Raw genomic sequence first — 19,030 nt, forward strand, 5'->3', positions numbered from 1 at the left:
CGCTGGGATTCGAACCGATGACCTCCTGCATGAAAGGCAAACGCCTTATCTCCATGCTATCTCTCCAGCCCCTACATCAAGTCTTTCTGGCGTGGGGCATAACTCAGAGCACTGGAGCATGGCTGCCTTGCTTATGTGAGACCCCAAGTTCAATCCCTAGCACCCCATGACTTCTTAAGCACTTCTAGGAGTGATCGGGGGTGGAGGATCCCCAGAGCACCATAAGTCTGAGTAGCTTCACATCGTTGGGTTCAGTAGTTGAACCATATAGTCTGGCTGGCTGAATATCTCTGAAACTGACTCCCAGACACTCTGAGCTTAGCTTGGGGTCACCCACCTCACCCCTCCAGCACAATGACGAAGTCCTTCACACATCGCCGAAGACTCCCTTCTTTTCCATCCCTGGCAGGATGCTAAGCCAGAGTGGCTTAGTGGTCAGAGGAGAGGCCCAGCCTCATTCTTCCTGCCTGCAGCAAAGATGTCACTGTGTCATTTACCAGGCATTTGGGGAGTGGTTGGATGAGCTTCCCTCACTGATTCTCCTACTCTCCATCACTGCCGCATCACAACCCCCTTTCTGTCTGGGAGATGTAGACTGCTGTGAAGCCTATGTTTTCACCCCTAAAGTGTAGTTAATGAGGGGAGAGGTCAGGGTCCACCTGGTAGTTTCTGCCCTGCGGCTCTGAGGCCTTAGTACTGAGAGAAGAAAGAGGCAGATCCCTGAGAGACTTTGGGAGGGATGAGGCACCCATGAAAAAGAGCCCATTGCCAGCAAGCAGTGTGATATAAGAATTTCAGTTACAGTCCAACAGACAAAATCAGACTCCAGGAAAACTCCAGAATTAGGCCTGTTGTTTATCCCAAGAAGATCCTGTACAGAGATGTATTTTACACATGGCCACACTAGGGCCCATTAGGTCTATTAATTTAGGAACAAGGCTCAGGGGTTGGGAGATACTTCGGGAAGAGGTCACTAGGCACAGGAAGCCGCCAACTGAGGGCCACAGAGGTATTTCCTGCAGGATCCTCATCCTCAAGGCTACTTCTGCCCTCGGCCCCTGGGCTGTGAGGCCAAGTCAGGCTGCACATTAGGGCAGTTCACAGTGGCCTTTCAGTCCTGCCTTGTCAGGAATCCAGAGTTACCAGCGGTCCTTGCAGCCCCAGCAGCCAGACAGGTGGTGCAGCCGCATGTCTTCCTTCTGGATGTGTTCATAACAGGACTGCAGGGGAGACAGGAGCTGAGATCAGCGGGGCTTGGCTCAGGGGCCCCACCTCTTGTCCAACCCTATGTCTTCCTCCACAGGGAACATAATTACATTCAGGGTCTAGGTGCTGTAACCTTCTCTACCCCTTCCCTCATTCAGCACAAGACCAGCTCTGTGAGGACCCCAAGGCCCACTGGGAGCTCACTATGAGGGGTGTCTGGTGTGAGGCAGTGACCTGGCCTGTGGCCCTGTCCTCTCCCTGCTGGGCTCCTCACCTCCAAGGCAGTGAGCAGGAAGTCGTACAGGCCCCCTGTGTGAATGGGGTTCATCATGTCACGGATCAAATGGATCTCAGCTCCCAGGTGCTGGATTCTGCAAGAGACGATAAGGAAGAGGGTCTCACAGGGAAAGCCTCTAGTAACTGGAGCTCTGGACACCTGGGGTATGTACCCAACTCTGCTCCTTGCACCCATGAGGCCTCAGACACTAACACCCCCTTTCTGTGGAACTCGACTTCCTCATCTGTGTGTCTGTTTGAAGGAATTCTATGTCTTTCATAGGTCCAGAGAGGTTGGGAACTGCTGGTAGGGGGAGCCCTTTAGCATCACCATAACTCACCGAGCACGAGACACCACGTAGATGAGCAGCGGCAGCAGGTCATCCATGGGCAGCTTGTGCTCCTGGCCCAGCACCCGTGATACTGTGGCCTCAATTTCCACATAAGTCCTCTCCAGCACTTCCAGTTTCTCCCGGGGATCCACGGTGGTCCTGCAGCAAGGCAACCCACTTCATTTATGGCCCTTGGTTTCACAGCCTCTCCCTGCCCCTCTCTCCTGACCACGCATACTCACATGATTTTCTGCAGACACTCAGTGGCAGACAGGAAGCACTTGTCCCTGACCAGGGAGTGTCTCTGTGTGGTGGGAGAATAGGATGGATGAGGCCATACCTCCCTTCCAACCCCCGCTACAACCTTACTATGCATCCCCCTACCTGCCTGATCATTGGCTCTAGCCCTGTGCAGAGTGGAACACCCTGAGCAAATGACAGTTCTGTCATGAGCCTCAGTATGCCCACTGTGAAGTAGAAAGTGGGCTCCAGGAGGATGGAGGGTTGATGGGAGAGGAAAAATTATGGTGGCCACAGCCTCTGAGTGCCTGACAGAGGCTCTCAACCCAAGGGCTTGTTGAAAAGCAAAATCTGGTTCTAACTCACTTGCTCTAGAGTTTGCCCAAGAATGAATACACTTTTCTAACAGAAACAATGAGCCCCCAACGCCCCAATTTACTCCCTCATCCCACACAAGGGAAGCCCTTGTTGATACAAAACCTGAAGCACAAAGTTCTGTGATCACAGAGCCAAAAAATGATAGGTCCATGTTGGCTGCTCACTGTCCCTTGAGGAAGTATGAGGAGGCGGCATCCCTTCCCTTCCCAAACTTGGCCTACCCCAGCTCTCCTCAGCCCCACCAGCAATCAGGGGACAGAGAACTCAAGGAGAGCAGAGCCAACTCAGGGTGCCCTGCTCAAGCTCAGGCCTGAGTCAGCCTGGGTAAGGGCCTCTCACCTGATTGGTGGTCAGAGTGAGGTCCTTGAGGGGCCACAGATGCCTGAAATCAAAGAAGTGAGACAGAAGGCTGGGGCAGGGGAAGGGCAAGTTTTGCTATTCAAAGGCTAGTCCCAAGGCCTTCCCCCATGCCCCAGCAAGGCTGAGTGTAGGAAACAGGCCTCAAGCATTCTGAGGACCTGGCTGGGGCTAATGGAGACTCATGCAGAAAGAAGCTCTTCTAGGGGCCAGAGCAATAGCACAGTGGTAAGGCGTTTGCCTTGCACATGGCTAATACAAGATGGACCCTGGTTCAAATCCCAGCATCCTATATGGTCCCCCGAGAATGCCAGGAGCGATTTCTGAGTACAGAGCCAGGAGTAACTCCTGAGTGCCGCTGGGTGTGACCCTCCCCTCAAAAAATAAAAAGCTCTCTGGCCTGCAAATACTAGGATACTAGGATTTGCAAGGGAGATGGGGACAATACAGGAGGCCCAGGGTCTCTTATGAGCTAGTCCTGGGGGTCAGGCTGGAGAAGACACAATGAGGAGACATCCCCAAAACTTGGAGAGCCATTGTGTGTAGGCGAGCAGGGGTATGAAGGTGCCACATCATATAACATGGAAACAGTGGAGAAGGGAGTCCAGCATAAAGAGGTTGGCAACTCCATTTCCAAGATGAACTGCTCATAGAAATGTAAGAAAAGTGGTTGAGTGGCTGGAACGCACCCCTTATTTGACCACACTGGGCTACAGTCATACCAGTGAGGGTGGGCAGCTCAGGGGCCTATGCCCCCAAGCCAGCATCAGAGAATGAGGGCAATTGTTTCCCTCTCTCCAGTGGTAGAGCCAGCCCAGATCCAAGATTAAATCCCCTCTCCCACCCCCAGCACTCTCTATGTGAGCTGGCATCTTCTAGTTCTCCCCAGGCAGGCCAGGCGTACTTTTGCACATCCAGGAACTCTAGCAATTTGGTGTCAGGGAAGAGGCTAAGGCTGGCGATGCCTTGACTGTACCGCCCGTCCTTTTGCTCATGCAGAAGCAGGTAGAGTGTAAAGAGCTCTGAATAGAAGCTGGGCAGCATGAGGGGAAGCACCAGTCTGTGCACCTGCTGGTCCCTGTGTGGGAGAGAGAGACAGGACAGGCAGGGTCAGCGGGGCTGGACCACAAGAACCCACAAAGCTCCTTAACCTCTGACAAATGGTTTCAACCTCCAGCCTCCATCCCCTACAAGGCCTCCAAGGCCTCTTATATTCATGGCTCTTGTCTCTTTGTTATCTTCTCTGACTTTACCAATGTGGCTGGTGGGTCTGTATTTGCTCACATGGCTCCTGAGACTGTATTTGACACATGGCCAGTGGGTCTGAATTTGCATCCTATTTGATTACAAGCAAGACAGGCTCTGGGGGCATAAGTAACTCACTTCAAAGTGCTCAACAGCTGTCTCAAACCACACTGACCTGTTTCCTTATTTCCTGGGTTTCCCAGGACTGGAGGGGAAAAGCTCCCCAACATCCAACTCTATTTCCCATCTGCCTGCCATGCAGTCATACAAAGGCTTCTGCAATCTTCAGGGCTAGAATCTGAAAGTCTCCAGGTTCTGGGAAAGACCCATTTAGCTCTTTCCCTGTGACCTCAGGCTCAGTTTCCCAGTGTCCAGGGGGCAGGAGGCAATGGGGGAGATAAGGCTGAGATGCATTTAATGGGTAAGGCATGGCCCTATTCTGGGTTGCTTGAGAAACAAAGGTCATAGGTCATTCTAATCTTCAAATGACCAATAAACAAAGTGTATTTGCATGAACTCATAGAAAAATCCCTTTACTCCAAAAAAAGCCATAGGAGCAAAGGTATAAGCCCTTCATAGAGGCTTCTGTACCCAAGCAGGGGCTGGCATAGTCACCTTGTTTCTTCATCTTCTTCCTCCAGGATCTGGCCCTTGTGCTGCAGGGCGACCTGTAGCAGACTCCTGCAAGCCAAGAAGAGAGGTGGCCATGGGCCTTCTGTCCCTCCCTAGCTAGAGCTCTGTCCTTGACATCATATCCCCAACTCCAGGGCCCAGAGACTCTGTCCCCCAGGACCACAGAACCTAGAGCTCAGTGGTCACTATGGGAATAGAAAGGCAGCCCAGATCCTTGAGCCCCTCAAGAAGAAAGTGCCAAGTCCAGGGCTGTCAGAAATATGTGCTGAGATATGAGCTCAGCTGGCACAGGAGACGGGGCCCAAGGACAGACCAGGGCCTGGCTTGTGCTTGGACTCCAGCTGCCATTGAGTTTTACCATCATCTCCACCTCCTAACCAAAGATTCCTAATTTATTGGGCTACCACCTGCTTTTAAAGAGAAAACAATCATTCAGGGCTTGGAAGATAGTTTAGTGAATAGGGTGCTTGCTTTGCAATCGAACCCAGGTTCGATTTCCAGCATCTCAAATGATTTCCCAAGCAGTGCCAGGAGTAATTCCTGAATGCAGAGCCAGGAGTAATCCCTGAGCACCACCAGGTATGACAAACAACAAAGCAAAAAAACAAAACAAACAAACAAAAAATATATATCTCATTCAGTGTCTTTCAAAAACGAAAAGTGCCCCATTTGTACCTGAGGCTACTGAGAACCCCTAGATCATTCCAGCACTGGGGACAGTATTGTTTGCTTTAAGGCATGATATGACACAGTGCTGCTCACTGACAGCACCCTTAGCGCTCTCTGGATCCAGAACAGAGGTTACCGGCACCTTCTCACCCTGAGTACCAGGTGGCACAAACCCTGGAGAGCAGAGCCCCAGCGCTAGCCCTATGCCACAAAGCTCACCTATAGGCAGCCCAGAGCTCCCGGGCATGCTGCTTCACTTCCTCCTGCGCCAACTCCTGCAGATGCTTATTGGCCCCAATGCCTGCATAGGTGGCCTGAAAGGTCAGCATCAGGGTTCGAAGCAGCTTTCCCAGGGGGTGCAGTGGATTGCTGAGAGCCTGTGCGGAGGCAACAAAGAGGGTGCTCAACACCAGGAGCTGGGGTCCAGCATGCCCAGAAAAGACCCCAAGATGGCTCCCCAGAGGGGTGTTCTGAGGCCTCATAGGAGAACCCTAGGGTCCTCTGCAGGCAGAGGGCGGCTCTCTCTTGGGGAGTCTCACCTTCCTGAGACACTGCTGCAGGGCCTCAGGTTCCTGGTACTGCAGCAGCTCCTCCAGGAAATCTTCCATCTTATTCACACTATCCTCAGGGCAGGTCCTGGGGCAAAAAGTATGTGTTAGTTTCTATCCATACCTATCTCAGGCTGGACACCTCTAGATGCCTTCCTTCTGACCCACTCAACCCCAGGTGGACATATGTAGAGGTGTACATGCACACACACAAGAGCACACACTATGTAAACATGTGTACACAAATGACCAGGACTCACCGCTCACAGCACAGATACTCCTGAGACTGGCGCAGCTCCCTCGAGCTGGGCACGTGGAAACCCAGCAGGGCTTCCTGTAGCTCCCCAGGGCAGCCAGCAGCCACAAAGTCCCTGAAGCGGCTATAGACACCCTGCCAACGGCTCTCCACTGGGAAGGCACCCATGCCCAACTGCCTGCAATGAAGAGGGTGGGGGCAGCATGTATCATGGAGTGGTGGCATTGGGTGGGGGGAACACGCAGAGTCAGGGCTCAGGAAAGATATAACGTACTGGGAGACAAAGAGGCTTTAAACTGGGGTGGGACTGGGGTGGAGGATAGGGAGAGAGGCAGAAAAATCCCTCAGGAGAGCATAAGGAGCCCTAGAAAGGAAGCAGAAGAATTTGGAGAGTCAAATCCTCATATGGGATCTTGACCAGAGAGAGTGCAATGCCCACAATTCTCCTGCCATAGGATCCCGCTGCTCTCTCCCGCTGCCTTATTCCCGCCTAAGTGTGGACCTGCTGTGGTTGATCTTGGCCAGATGCTTGTTAGAGCTGCTGTTGAACAACACAGCCTCTGGGGTCTCACTCAGTTGTCTGCCCTGCACCCCACCCAGGTTGGACCCTGCTCCTGAGCTTTGCCATCTATAATACAGCTTCTGCTGTTGGGGAGAAGCATACATAATGTCCTGAAGCGAGACACAGAGTGCGCTCTCCTCACCCCCCATCTCCCGTCTCCCAGGAGCACATAGATGGAAGCCCTGAGGCTCTTACCTCCTGCTGGTGCTACTAGGGTCAGGAGGAAGGGCAGCAGTGTCTAGTATGCCCTGTGTGTGTAGTCCTCTCCCCATCCCACTGCCGAAGGAACCCTCCAGGGTGAAGCCATTGGGAAAAGTTATCTTGCCCTGGAGGATGGAATCCATGCAGTGAATGTTGCTGCTGCCTCTGTCCAGATGCTCTTCAGCCACTTCTGGCACGCTACATGCCTCCAGCTCCCAAAGGCCAGTGATCAATCAGTGCCCCTATACCTTCCATCAGTCCCACTCAAGGGGCTCCTATTTCCCCACTCCAGCAGGTCCCCACCAACTGCCATGCCTGTTGCCCAGGGGCTCATCTCAGCAGGAGGAGGTGGGCAGGAGACACCCACAAGGTGAAAGAAGAACAGCCCCACTGTGAGGTTGGCAGAGGTTTGGAGAGGGCAGGCCCCAGGCTCTCCCTGAGATGCTACCAGGCCCAGTGTCACTGCCAAAGGGGAGGTCTCCCATCCAGACACATAGGTCTTCTGTAAGGATAATCAGGACACATGCAAACAGGACAAGGACTCTGGGACTCCTGCCTAGGCTCTGAGGGTAGTTGTGAAAAGGGGGACACAACCACAGGTCCCCGTACACAAGTATGTTGCACAGTCCCACCTGGCTCACACAGTGCCTGCCCTTCCCATGTAAAGAGACACCCACCCTTCATGCATAGCTGTACCCCACAGCCCTGGGTCTAAGATGCTGTGACAGTTCATAGTTGAGGTCCCAGTGGACAGAAGTGATCCTCACCTTTCCCGTGAGGCTCAGGTCCTTGGTAAAGATCCCCTCGTACAGGTAGTCATCTTCAGAGAGAAGAATCCCTGCACCCTGGGAAAGGAGTGGGAGAGTACGACAGTGGGTGAGAAAGAGCTGGAGACCAGGGTAGGATGAAAAAAGGAAGGGGGCACTGATCCAGGGGTACCCCCAGAACTGAACCCCCTTCTCCTCCTCCTTCCATCCCTTCCAAAACAAAGCAGAGGAGAGACAGCCATCATAACAGCAGACCCCGTTGGTGCTCAGATACTGGCTCCCTCTAGCAACTGGGAACCCAATTTCTTGCCCCATCAACCCCTGATCTGGCTCAGCTTAGCTTGTAGGAAAGGGGTTCCAGAATGTCAGTCATGATACAGGGAGGGGATTGTCCAGACACACGGGGGTTCAACACACTCACCACCATTTTGTCTGCCTGGAAGGTACCCTGGTAGCAGACACCAGCCTGGGTGACCATGATCCCAGGGCCATGGCGCTGGTTGGCCTGCCACATACCAATATAGCGCTCGCCCCTATGGGAGAAAGGTACATTGTAAGAGTTGGATCAGAATTACCCCCACACACCTTCTGTTAATTCTGCTGGTACAGGATGCGGCTGTAAGAAGCAATGATATGGCTTGGATCCACTGCAGTCAGGATCCCCGAGAGGAACAGGGGTGGGGGACCCCAGGAGGAATGCACACACACGTTCAGATCAGAGAACAAGAAATGAACAAGGAATGTGGGGATGTGCAAGGGCCTAAAAGAGCAGAAGGGAATACTGTGGAGCAGTGGCAGAACGTGGTAATGTGGTGGTGGTGGAAATAATCCAAAGATCAGCCTAGTATTCTTGCCTTAGTCCCAATGAGATCCTGGGGTGAGATCCAATGTGGGTCCAACCCACCCATCAGCATAAGTGAAGGGCTCACAGCTCCTTGGTGGAGGAGCCAAGGTTCCCTATGGCTGAACTACAGCAGGTCTGCATTAACAGGAAGTGAGGGAGCCCATGCTTAGTCAGTAGGTATAAGAGGGTCCATGTGGTTGTGGCTCACCTGTCTCCATCCTCCTCTACACCATAGCCGCTCCTCTGGTCCCTCTTCCAGTGGCCTGTGTATCTGCAGGGGTGAAGGGACTGGGGGGCACTCTCAAGAACTCCAAATCCATGCCTCAGGCCCTCCTGGAAGTAGCCCTTGTACACCTCCTCAGTGCTGTACCTGGGTGGATACAGAGACTGATGCTCCCTCACAGAGTTCAGTCCAGCAGGCAGCCCAGCCTAGAGCCCCCACTCCCTGCTAGCAGGCCAGGGTGCACTTACTCACAGATGCCATAGCCATCCATGCTGCCCTCCCGCCAGTGGCACTTGTAACAGTCAAACTTGTCCTCAGAGGCCCGGGGTACCAGGCAGATGCCAAAGCTGTGAATGGGCAGGCAAAGAGGGAGGCAGTAGAGGGCACAGCCCTTGACCCAACTCTCCCTCAAAGGTCCCTCCAACCACACATGCCAGTAGTTGCTCAGTCTTACCCGTGCTCTTGTCCCTGGCAGAAATCTCCCACATGGTTCCGCCCATCAGGCCACTTCAGGGTTCCCCTGGAACACAGTGGAGCCATCAGAATACCCCTCAACACTCAGATCTCAAAGGTCTTATTTTTGCCTCAAGCTTGCCCCATGCAGCTCCTCAACCCTAAGATCAGTGACAAGTGGCATAACTGCCCTTACAACCTACTGGGCACTCCCCACTCCCCACGGGCAGAGCCCTCCAGGAAGCTCAAGTCAAAACTTCAGGCTCGGGGCCGGAGAGATAGCACAGCGGTGTTTGCCTTGCAAACAGCCAGTGTAGGACCTAAGGTGGTTGGTTCGAATCCCGGTGTCCCATATGGTCCCCCGTGCCTGCCAGGAGCTATTTCTGAGCAGACAGCCAGGAGTAACCCCTGAGCACAGCCAGGTGTGGCCCAAAAAAAACAAAAAACAAAAAACAAAAACAAAAAAATAACTTCAGGCTCAAGCCAAATGCCAGTCAATGGAGTCACTCCCCTCTCCAATGTTCACCCACAGGCTTCCTTGAGCCCAACCTGGGCACAGGCCAGAAATGAATGGATGTGTTTAGGGGCATAATCTCAACAAGCTCCAGGAACATGAGACTAGATTTCTCCCATAGCACAGGGCAAGGGCCATGTTCTGTAAGAGCTGACCTGCCTGTGGGGTCATGAAGACTGGCCACAGAGGTCAGCCTCTTCCTGTGCTCTGTCCTGAGGCTTCAGAAAAATTGTGCTTGTCTCTGGGTTTTCACTCCTGCCACAAATGTGGGGATCAACTCACTCCCGGTGTATCTGGTTAGCATTAATGGAGATAGAACAGCTATGGCCATTCCCACTTTATGCTTCCTACACAGCAGAATCATTTTCCTTCCCTCCTTCTTGAGACCCTAGAAGCAGCTGCATTGGCTGTCGGCTACCATCAAGGTCACTAGACATGCAAGTATGGGGACAGATCTGGTGTACCAGAGCCTCTGGGGACAGTGAGTACTGACTAAGGAACCACAGATAACCCCCCATTGTTTCATATTCTAGAAAGTCACACTACATAGGTGCTGCCTAACCCCCCTCCCTCATTCTAAGATTAAAGGTCTCATCCATTCCATAGCCCCTATACTCCAGGGTGCCCACCTGGGCTGTACTCCTCACTCAGCCACCACTCACTTGCCGTGGGGCTTGCCCCTGTACCATTCTCCCTCGTAGGTGGCCTGGCAGAGCCGGCCCTCAGCACGAAAAGTGTATGGCACACAGCGGCTGGCAGGTGCCTCAGGGAGTTCCAGGCCTTCCCCCAGCACTGGGAAGTCCTTCTGCCCACAAAGAGCCTGGCACACAGCCCGGGTGATCTTCCACTGCCAGATTGCCTGAAAGGGACAGGAAAGTCTTTGAAACAGGAAGCAGCCCCTCTAAGAAGCTTTCTGGTTTCCAGAAACCATGCCTTCTACTCCTCAGCTCCAACCCTACTCCATGACTTGGTGAGGGGACACCCAGCTGCTCTGCAGGACCCTTTATCCAGGCTGAGATTTCACCTGCCATTTTCCAGAGAGCCAGACAGGATCTTTGAATCAGCAATCTTGGCTTTTTTTTCTTCTTTTTCTTTTTCTCTTTCTTTCTTTCTCTCTTTCTCTCTTTCTCTCTTTTTCTTTCTTTCTTTCTTTCTTTCTTTCTTTCTTTCTTTCTTTCTTTCTTTCTTTCTTTCTTTCTTTCTTTCTTTTCTTTCTTTCTCTCTCTCTCTCTTTCTTTCTTTCTCTCTTTCTTTCTTTCTTTCTTTCTTTCTTTCTTTCTTTCTTTCTTTCTTTCTTTCTTTCTTTCTTTCTTCTCCTCTTCCTCTTCCTCCTCCTCTTCTTCTCTTCTCTTCTCTTCTCTTCTCTTCTCTTCTCCTTTTCTCTCTCTCTCTCTCTCTCTCTCTCTCTCTCTCTCTCTCTCTCTCTCTCTCTCTCTCTCTCTCTGTTTTTGGGTCACACCCAGCAGCGCTCAGGGGTTACTCCTGCCTCAACACTCAGAAGTCGCTCCTGGAAGGTTCAGGGGACCATATGGGATGCCAGGATTTGAATCACCGTCCTTCTGCATGCAAGGCGAATGCCCTACCTCCATGCTATCTCTCTGGCCCCATTCCCAGCTCTCTTTGAGCCACCAGACCATGGTCCCTTGAGCCCTCCATGGTGGTGGGCTTGACTCTGCACTCTGCACCTTCCCTACTTCCAACTCCACTTCATGCCTCTCACCTGGCCCTGAGGATCCTTGGCATAGAAGAACAGCTCTTCCTCAGGTGTGAGGAGGTGTAACACGTGCCTAAACAGACATAAGAGGAGGACCCACCTTAGCAGAGGCAGGAAGGAATTGGTGAGCTGGAGACTAGGGCTAAGTGTGATTGCATGAGAGTGGTATATCAGTGGAAGGGGCTGCTCACCGGTCTTGCCCAGGATCCACCCATACCAGCTTCAGATCAAAGGTGTGGACATAATGACCCTGGAGGAAGGAACACAGGTGTCATCCAGGACCAGGCCAGAGAAGCTTACCTATTCAGCTGATCCCTAGTCATTACTTCCCAGGCCCTCTGCATGCCTACAGCTGAGTCCCTCACAGCCTTCCAGGAACCAAACCTGGGGGCAGCTCCTCCACCTCCTCCTTCTCACTGCCTGAGAATCAGAGATAGGCTCCTCTTTCCATACCCTGCCCCATCAAGTCACCAAAGGGGTCTTCTGGCAATACAAAGTGGCCCCAACAGCCTTGCAGACAAAACCAAGACTCCTCCTGCCTTCCCATGAAGCCACCAAACCACACTCTTTTTTTTTTTTTTGGTTTTTGGGCCACACCCGGCGGTGCTCAGGGGTTACTCCTGGCTCTCTGCTCAGAAATAGCTCCTGGCAGGCACAGGGGACCATATGGGACACCGGGATTCGAACCAAGCACCTTTGATCCTGAATCGGCTGCTTGCAAGGCAAACGCCGCTGTGCTATCTCTCCGGGCCCCAAACCACACTCTTTTTAAGGCTCATTCTATTCTTTTTTTTTTTTTTTTTTTTTTTTGGTTTTTGGGCCACACCCTGTGACGCTCAGGGGTTACTCCTGGCTATGCGCTCAGAAGTTGCTCCTGGCTTCTTGGGGGACCATATGGGACGCCGGGGGATCGAACCGCGGTCCGTCCTAGGCTAGCGCAGGCAAGGCAGGCACCTTTACCTCCAGCGCCACTGCCCGGCCCTTCATTCTATTCTTATCACCCAGCATGTGGCTGTGACTGCTTTCTCAACCTGAAATGGTTGGATCAACCCTGCTAATGGCTGGACCAGTACATGGAACATCCTTCCCTCTGAAAGATTCTATGGGGAAACTTATCATCTTCTTATGTCTTTCCTCTCCTTCTACCAGCCTCCAGCCCCCCATGGCCCAAGATTGTGTCAGTCCCTTACAGACCTGCAGCAGGATGAGGGCGTCATGGAAGAGCAGCACACGGTCAGCCCGTAATGGACTGACAGTCACCGGCATATCCAGGCTGTCCTGCAGGAGTCGGCGAGTGGGGCTGTACAGTGCTTCCTGGGAGGTAAGGATGGAGCTCAATACCCCTATCCAGGCCATTTCGGCCTGCTTCCTGCAGCTGTGTTACCCTCATCACAGCCCTGCACTCCAGGGTCTCCTCAGGTCACACAGATGGGCCCCCAGCTCTCACCCAGGTACTGCTGTCCTTGACTCTATGTCAACTCTAATCACTGTCACCTAGCCTAATTACTTCTGGACCAGAACCTGGCACAGTCTCTCAGGGCACTGGTGACACCCCCCTGGGAGACAGCAAATTGGGGTGATGTCCCTGGAGAGAAGTTGATTCTGCCAACTGCTGTCTTAGAGCCTTTCTCACTCCTTCTGGATGAAGAAACTGAGGCAGGAACGGAAAGCAAGCAGTTCCAGCTACCCTGCAAATTCTTGCCCCATAGGAACTCCCTCCCTAGCCAACCCTCACGTCATCAACTCACCCTCACCCGGCTGCTCAAGGTGGGCCAGAGGGTCTGCGTTGCCACAGCTTCATCCAGAGCCTGCTTCATGAAGGACTGGAGGTTCCCAAAGATGGTGGCCGCATGCACCACCCACTCTCGGGCTGGGTGACACTGCAGAAAGAGCTCTGGATGGTAGCTCAACAGGAGGCTGGGAATAAGCCCCTTTGCTCTCCTCTCCTTCATGAAGGGGTTCCCCAAGCTAGACCTTTGGCTTGTGTCTCATCCCCTGGCCCCACCCACTGTATCTGTATGTCTTGGACCCAGCTTCCACCGCACTCCTGTGTCCCTGCTCCTCACTCCTCAGAGGTCTCCTCACCTCCCAAAGGCAGGGCATGATCCTTCTAAAATACTGGGTTCTCAGCTGCCTACCTCCTCGATGGTGTCCGCGAGGCTTAGAAGAAGCAGTACATATTGCTGCACATGATGGGTGAGAGGTTGGCGCAGGGCATGCACCAACGTGGAGCCCACAGGGCCCTCTGAGCTCCCACCAAACAGGAGCTTCCGCAGAACCTTCCGCTGACCCCGCCAGTACTGGTTGCTGGAAGAGAAGAACAAATCTCTCACTCCCAGCCCAGACCCAAGCATAAGCCCCCACCCCAAGTAGGAGTGCACCCGCCACTAGTGTTTGTCTGGCTCCCATCCCACTTCACAAGACTTGGTTCTGCTTCTCTTCCAAGGTGAGTCAGTGGAAAGTTAAGAGACATCAGCGCCCCACTCTCTTGGGGTCCCCACAGCAGCCTGTGCTCACCTCCTCCTCTTGGCCATCTTCTGGAAGGCCTGGGCCACCACGCAGTTTGTGTAGGAGTTGATGTACCTGCAGAAAGCGCCATATACCTTCAGGCCAGCCTCAGCTGAGATTCAAACACCCTGCATTGTGATAGGGCTAGTCTGGACCCTGGGACACTGGACCATTTACCTACACAGGATTCTGGTCTAGATTACAGACCCCGTGGTCCATCCCACTGAGGCCACCTCTAAGCCAAACCCCACCCACTGTCGGCTGGGCCCCTATTGCTTGCAATGTCCAGGTACATCCCAGAGTCCTAGCACTTAGCAGTCTTACTCCATGTGGACTTGCAGAATCCGTTCAGCTCCTCGAAGCAAGGACAGGGACTCGAGGGCAATGGTGGTCGGGCAGCGCAGCCGCTCCTGCAGTGCACGCACATTCTCCTCAGTCACTTCCCAGAGCTGCTGGGCACTCTGGTGCAGCTGCTGCAATAGCTGCAGGCACTCTCTGCCCGCTGAATCTGAGGGCTCTAGAGATGGGCAAGAGCACAGGTACAAGTAAAGGAAAGCTGGCTTGGCTTCCACCATTCCCAGGGACCCTGCAGAGACTCCCCAGGAGCTGTCAGCCATACCCTCAGCCCTGGAACTATAGACAGGGTTCTGTGTCCTTTTGGTGTTTGGGACCAGACCAGAGCTCAGCCAGGCAAGAATGGTGGGCAGCACCTGGGGAAGAACCAGGGCACATTTCCCATTCTTAGTCTATCCTAAGCAGGGCAAAGTACACTAAGTCCTCCCACCACCTCTGAGCATCTTCAGGACTGGAAGGGGGTGGGGGTTAGTCCCTTGTATTCCAGAAGACATTTGGCATGGACAGATCCCTGATAAGAAAGTAACTACCCCAGAACTTTTGAGTCATAAGTGAGAACCACATTATTTATTTGTTTGGTTTGGTTTTGGGGCCACACTCAGCAGTGGTAAGAGCTTACTCCTGGCTCTAAGGAGTCACTCCTGATTGTGCTCAGAGGACCATATGGGATGCCAGAGATTGAACCTGGTCAGCCATGTGCAAGGCAAATACCCTACCCACTGTACTAAAGTTCTGGCCAAGACCTACACTGAAAGGAATAACTATGAGGGCAAGAGCAATAGATAATACAGCAGCTAGGGTACTGCCTTGCATGCAGCTTACCCAAGTTTGATCCCAGCACTAAATATGGTCCCTGAACATTGCCAGGAGTGATCCATGAGCAGAGCCAGAAATAAGCCCTGTGTGCACCATCAGGTATGCTTCCCCTCACCATAACACACACACACACACACACACACACACACACACGCACGCACGCACGCACGCACGCACGCACGCACGCGCGCGCGCGCAAAAGAAAACAACTAGACCTCCTGTGTCCTCATAATGTAAACTCAGGAAGAGAACCGAGGCATGCACCTTGAGAGAGGTAGCACAGCACTCTGTACAGATATACATGCATTAGAACTGGGCCCAGGACTTGCTCCCCTCAGGATGCCTTTGAGAAGGGAATAGCCAGATACAAGGCCCTGGTCTCAAGAAGTGGCTGATACCCTGAGTCTCTGCTCATTGTTGAGGCTGAGAGTTTAGAAGGTCTCACCAGGTAGGACTCCAGACCTCAGGGCCCCTTGGCAGAGCCCAGACTCACCAGTCGTAAGCAGGGGCTGGAGAATGAGGGTATTGATGCGGTCAAGGGTGGCTGAGAAGACTTCTTCTAGCCGCAGCAGGTCTATCTCCTGGGGACTGCACATCATGTAGGGTTTGGGTCCTGGAGGAGCAAAAGGGCACAGATCAGTACCTCCCCTCAGGCTGTGTGCCCAGAAGCAAGAGCCATCCAGCATGGGAATCACATAGTGAACCCAGGCCACTTTGAAAAGAAATGCTGAACATGTAGGACCCTGCCTGCTGCCCGATTTGGTGAAAAGGGAGCCTAAAGGAGATGGTGGGAGAATCGCCATACAATTAGAAAGCAGGCACTCTCCAGTCCAGCCCTAGACCCACTAATTCTTTTCTTCCCAACACCAATCATGGTGCACCAAGACTCAGGGTAACATCCAGTGACGTTCTGGCCAGGCCCCAGTGTTTCTTGATTCAGGAAACAAGGACAAGTTCAGACTCCATATGGCACTAGTGGGCTGTAAGTAAGATAGATCTGAGGGAACAGGGGTGGGGGTGGGGGACACGACAACTCCTAGCTGAAGCCATGAAAAATGATCAGGAAGGAAAAAAGCACGGAAGTGAAAGAGGTACAGAACAAAGGCTCATGGGTCTGAGGGCCTGGGTTCCATGGATGCCCAATAAAAATTCCTTAAGTGGGAAGTGTAGAAGAGCCATAGAGGAGTGAGAGAACCCAGAATCAGAGCTGGGGAGAAGGCTTGGGTGAAAGAAGCAGAGAAGGTGAGGTGAGGTCAGCATGGGCTCCCCCAAATGATCCTGTTGGATGTGCCCCACTCAGTATCTGGGGGCCATGAGGGTGGCAGGCCAAAGCTGTAGACTGACTGTGAGTGACCTCTGCCAGTAGTATTACCTCCTGACTGCTGAACATAGAAGTTTGGGGGTTTGGCTCAAAACCCACCCTACAATCAGGCCACAGTCTCTAATCAGACAGTATCCCCCAGCCTCCCAGGCCTGTGCCCAGATATCTCAGAGCTGAGTATTATAAATTCTTCTAATCTATGATCTGCGAATGCTGCCTCTCTCCTGAGGCCTGTAGTTAGCTGACCTGGGCTGGACTAAAGACAAAACAGCTGTGCATCAACAAGTAACCCAGGCAGACCTATAGACCTAAGGGGGGCTGGTCTTCCCCGTTCTACCTCAGGAAGACAATATGGCACCCAGGCCCCGACAGAGCCCCTGACTCCTGGGGAACTGGCTAGAAAGCAGAATGGACAGGAGTCTGAGCACTCTGGCCAAAGGCCGGCCCAGGCATTAAAACCCCACCTTTCCTGCTGCTGAGGCTGTAGGAGGGAGAGGCCTGCAGCAGGAGGGGCAGGAAGGGGAAATGACTGGAGACAGCGTCCTTCTCCCTCCAGTGGCCACTGCCAGCCCCAAGCCCTGCTCCTGGAGTGAGGGGACAGACTGGAGTTGAGGGTGTAGCCAGCTAGTGTGATCTGGGTCCATAGCTCAGAAAGTGCTAAACTGCAAGGGCCCTTTCCAGGATGGCCTCTCCTCCCTCAGCTGGCAGTCAGTTGGGGGTGTAGGCTGACAGGAAGTACTTCAGAGGAGGATGGGGCCTGGATGGTAGATATGGATGAGAAACTAGACAGGACAGCCAGGGAAGTAAACACCCCACTCTGGGGAGCCTTGGACAACCTCCACATTCACCTGGGGGGGGGGGGGCAGGCAGCCCACCTGTAGCAGTGCCTCTACACACACAACAAGCTTTACCCCAAACCCCTCTCCTCATGGGGTTGACTGCTCGCTTAGCCCAGACCCACTGTCCACACCCCAATTACTCTCACAGGACCCCTTCTAACCCCCTGATTCAACTTACACACTGCCTGGCTTACCCACCACCCTGTTCCTGTCTGAGCTTCATCACCTCCTTTGAGAAATGAGGACTAAGTCTATGAAGTGGGTCAGAGCTTTTGAAAGTAATTTCTTCGGGCCTGGAGAGATAGCACAGCGGTGTTTGCCTTGCAAGCAGCTGATCCAGGACCAAAGGTGGTTGGTTCGAATCCCGGTGTCCCATATGGTCCCCCGTGCCTGCCAGGAGCTATTTCTGAGCAGACAGCCAGGAGTAACCCCTGAACAACGCCAGGTGTGGCCCAAAAAACAAAAAACAACAACAACAAAAAGAAAGTAATTTCCTCATAAAAGCACAAAATTGCTGGAGGGAATTGAGGATGGCTTTGGTCCTCAGCCTTCTTGACCTCTGCAAGCAGCCTGACCCTCCCCCTTAGAAAACTTACTGACTCCACTGCAACCTTCCATGATCTAGAACCCCCCAATGGGAGCCCTAACTTCAGCAAGCAGTCACAGTGTCTGGGAGGGGAGAGTGGAGCTTTGGAGTGAAGACAGGGATGAGAATGTACAAAAGGATGACAGAGAGCAGGTGGAGGGGAGGAGAGGTGCTGAGCCTAAACATAGGGGTCACTGGATGGTTCCTCTCAAACTACAGTGCTCTGATCATAGGTGCAGCCTCCCTACCTCTCTCACACCTAGTTCTAGGTTCCCTGCTAGGAGTCTACACAATATGTACATATAGAGAAACTGAGGTCAAGGATGACCAGGAGAGATCAGAGCATATGCATGGCTCCGGGCCTGGGCTTCAAGCGCCTGGTCCTCAGCTACACTAGGTTCACCTGAGCTAGGTGACTCAGAGAAGCTGAGCGACTCACCCGAGGGCACACAGCACATTCCTGCCTCCCTCCCGCCTTCTCAGGCAGCCTTGACGCTCACCAGAGGGCAGGGCGAGGATATCATTGGCCAGTCTTGTCATGCCCAGGTGAGTCAACACTCTGTCCCTGTGGCGATCTACCAACCAAGCAGTCAGACCTGCTTCGTTCTCCGCATTCCTGGCCCCTGTCCACGCTGGGTCCTTCCGAGCCAGGGTCACGGGAGGCCTCCCTGGCCTTCTCCGAGGCCCCTCAAGTCCTGGGGGCCACACCCTGTTATGGCACCTGCTCTGGAATTTCCTGGTCTGCATGGCATGGAAGTTCTATTTGCAAGGCAGCTGCTTCCTCAATCTACCAGCAGGCCCAGATTCAGGTAGAGGGGCCAGGACTGTGCTCTGAGGAGGGGGGCACTGACTGCAGTGTCACAGCTGAACCCCCCTCAGGCTGCACCCTGACTTCTCTCCCCTGCACCCAGATGTCTCGGGGCGGAATAGTATAAGCTATATGAGAAGACATCTGTGCCCAGATGTTTCAGAGCTTCTAATCTATGAGCTGCGAATAGAATTTCCTGGAATAGTCTAAGTTATATTAGAAGACACCTCTGCCCAGATGTTTCAGAGCTTCTTAATCTATGAGCTGCGAATGGAATTTCCTAGAATAGTCTAAGCTATATGAGAAGACATCTGTGCCCAGATGTTTCAGAGCTTCTAATCTATGAGCTGCGAATGGAATTTCCTGGAACAGTATAAGCT

General features: G+C 53.1%; 1 protein-coding gene across 1 annotated transcript; it reads right to left on the minus strand.

Moving 5' to 3' along the window:
* Positions 1-860: 860 nt before the first annotated feature.
* ALS2CL (ALS2 C-terminal like) lies at positions 861-16,028 on the minus strand. Its single transcript, XM_049777439.1, has 25 exons — positions 15,590-16,028; positions 14,251-14,443; positions 13,936-14,001; positions 13,557-13,725; positions 13,167-13,298; positions 12,613-12,732; positions 11,610-11,668; positions 11,425-11,491; positions 10,367-10,563; positions 9,192-9,257; positions 8,986-9,084; positions 8,723-8,884; positions 8,092-8,203; positions 7,671-7,748; positions 6,898-7,028; positions 6,145-6,318; positions 5,876-5,972; positions 5,556-5,713; positions 4,650-4,715; positions 3,694-3,867; positions 2,772-2,814; positions 2,057-2,118; positions 1,824-1,973; positions 1,481-1,577; positions 861-1,220 (listed from the first exon to the last, which is right to left on the minus strand). Exons 1-25 carry the CDS (start codon positions 15,897-15,899, stop codon positions 1,140-1,142), a joined length of 3,063 nt encoding a protein of 1,020 aa, XP_049633396.1. The 5' UTR covers positions 15,900-16,028; the 3' UTR covers positions 861-1,139.
* Between the last annotated feature and the right edge of the window lie 3,002 nt (positions 16,029-19,030).

Source organism: Suncus etruscus, chromosome 7, assembly GCF_024139225.1.
Source record: "Suncus etruscus isolate mSunEtr1 chromosome 7, mSunEtr1.pri.cur, whole genome shotgun sequence".
Lineage (NCBI taxonomy): Eukaryota > Metazoa > Chordata > Mammalia > Eulipotyphla > Soricidae > Suncus > Suncus etruscus.

Bases quoted from the DNA above. Each gene is read 5' to 3' on its own strand.
- ALS2CL (XM_049777439.1), bottom strand. From the start codon at position 15,899: ATGGCGATTCTCCCACCATCTCCTTTAGGCTCCCTTTTCACCAAATCG. The intron at 14,444-15,589 runs GTGAGTCTGGGC...GCCCATCTCTAG, and splicing joins CCAGCCCCTGCTTACGACTG to AGCCCTCAGATTCAGCGGGC. The intron at 9,258-10,366 runs GTGAGTGGTGGC...ACTGTGTTCCAG, and splicing joins AGGGGCAAGCCCCACGGCAA to GGGAACCCTGAAGTGGCCTG.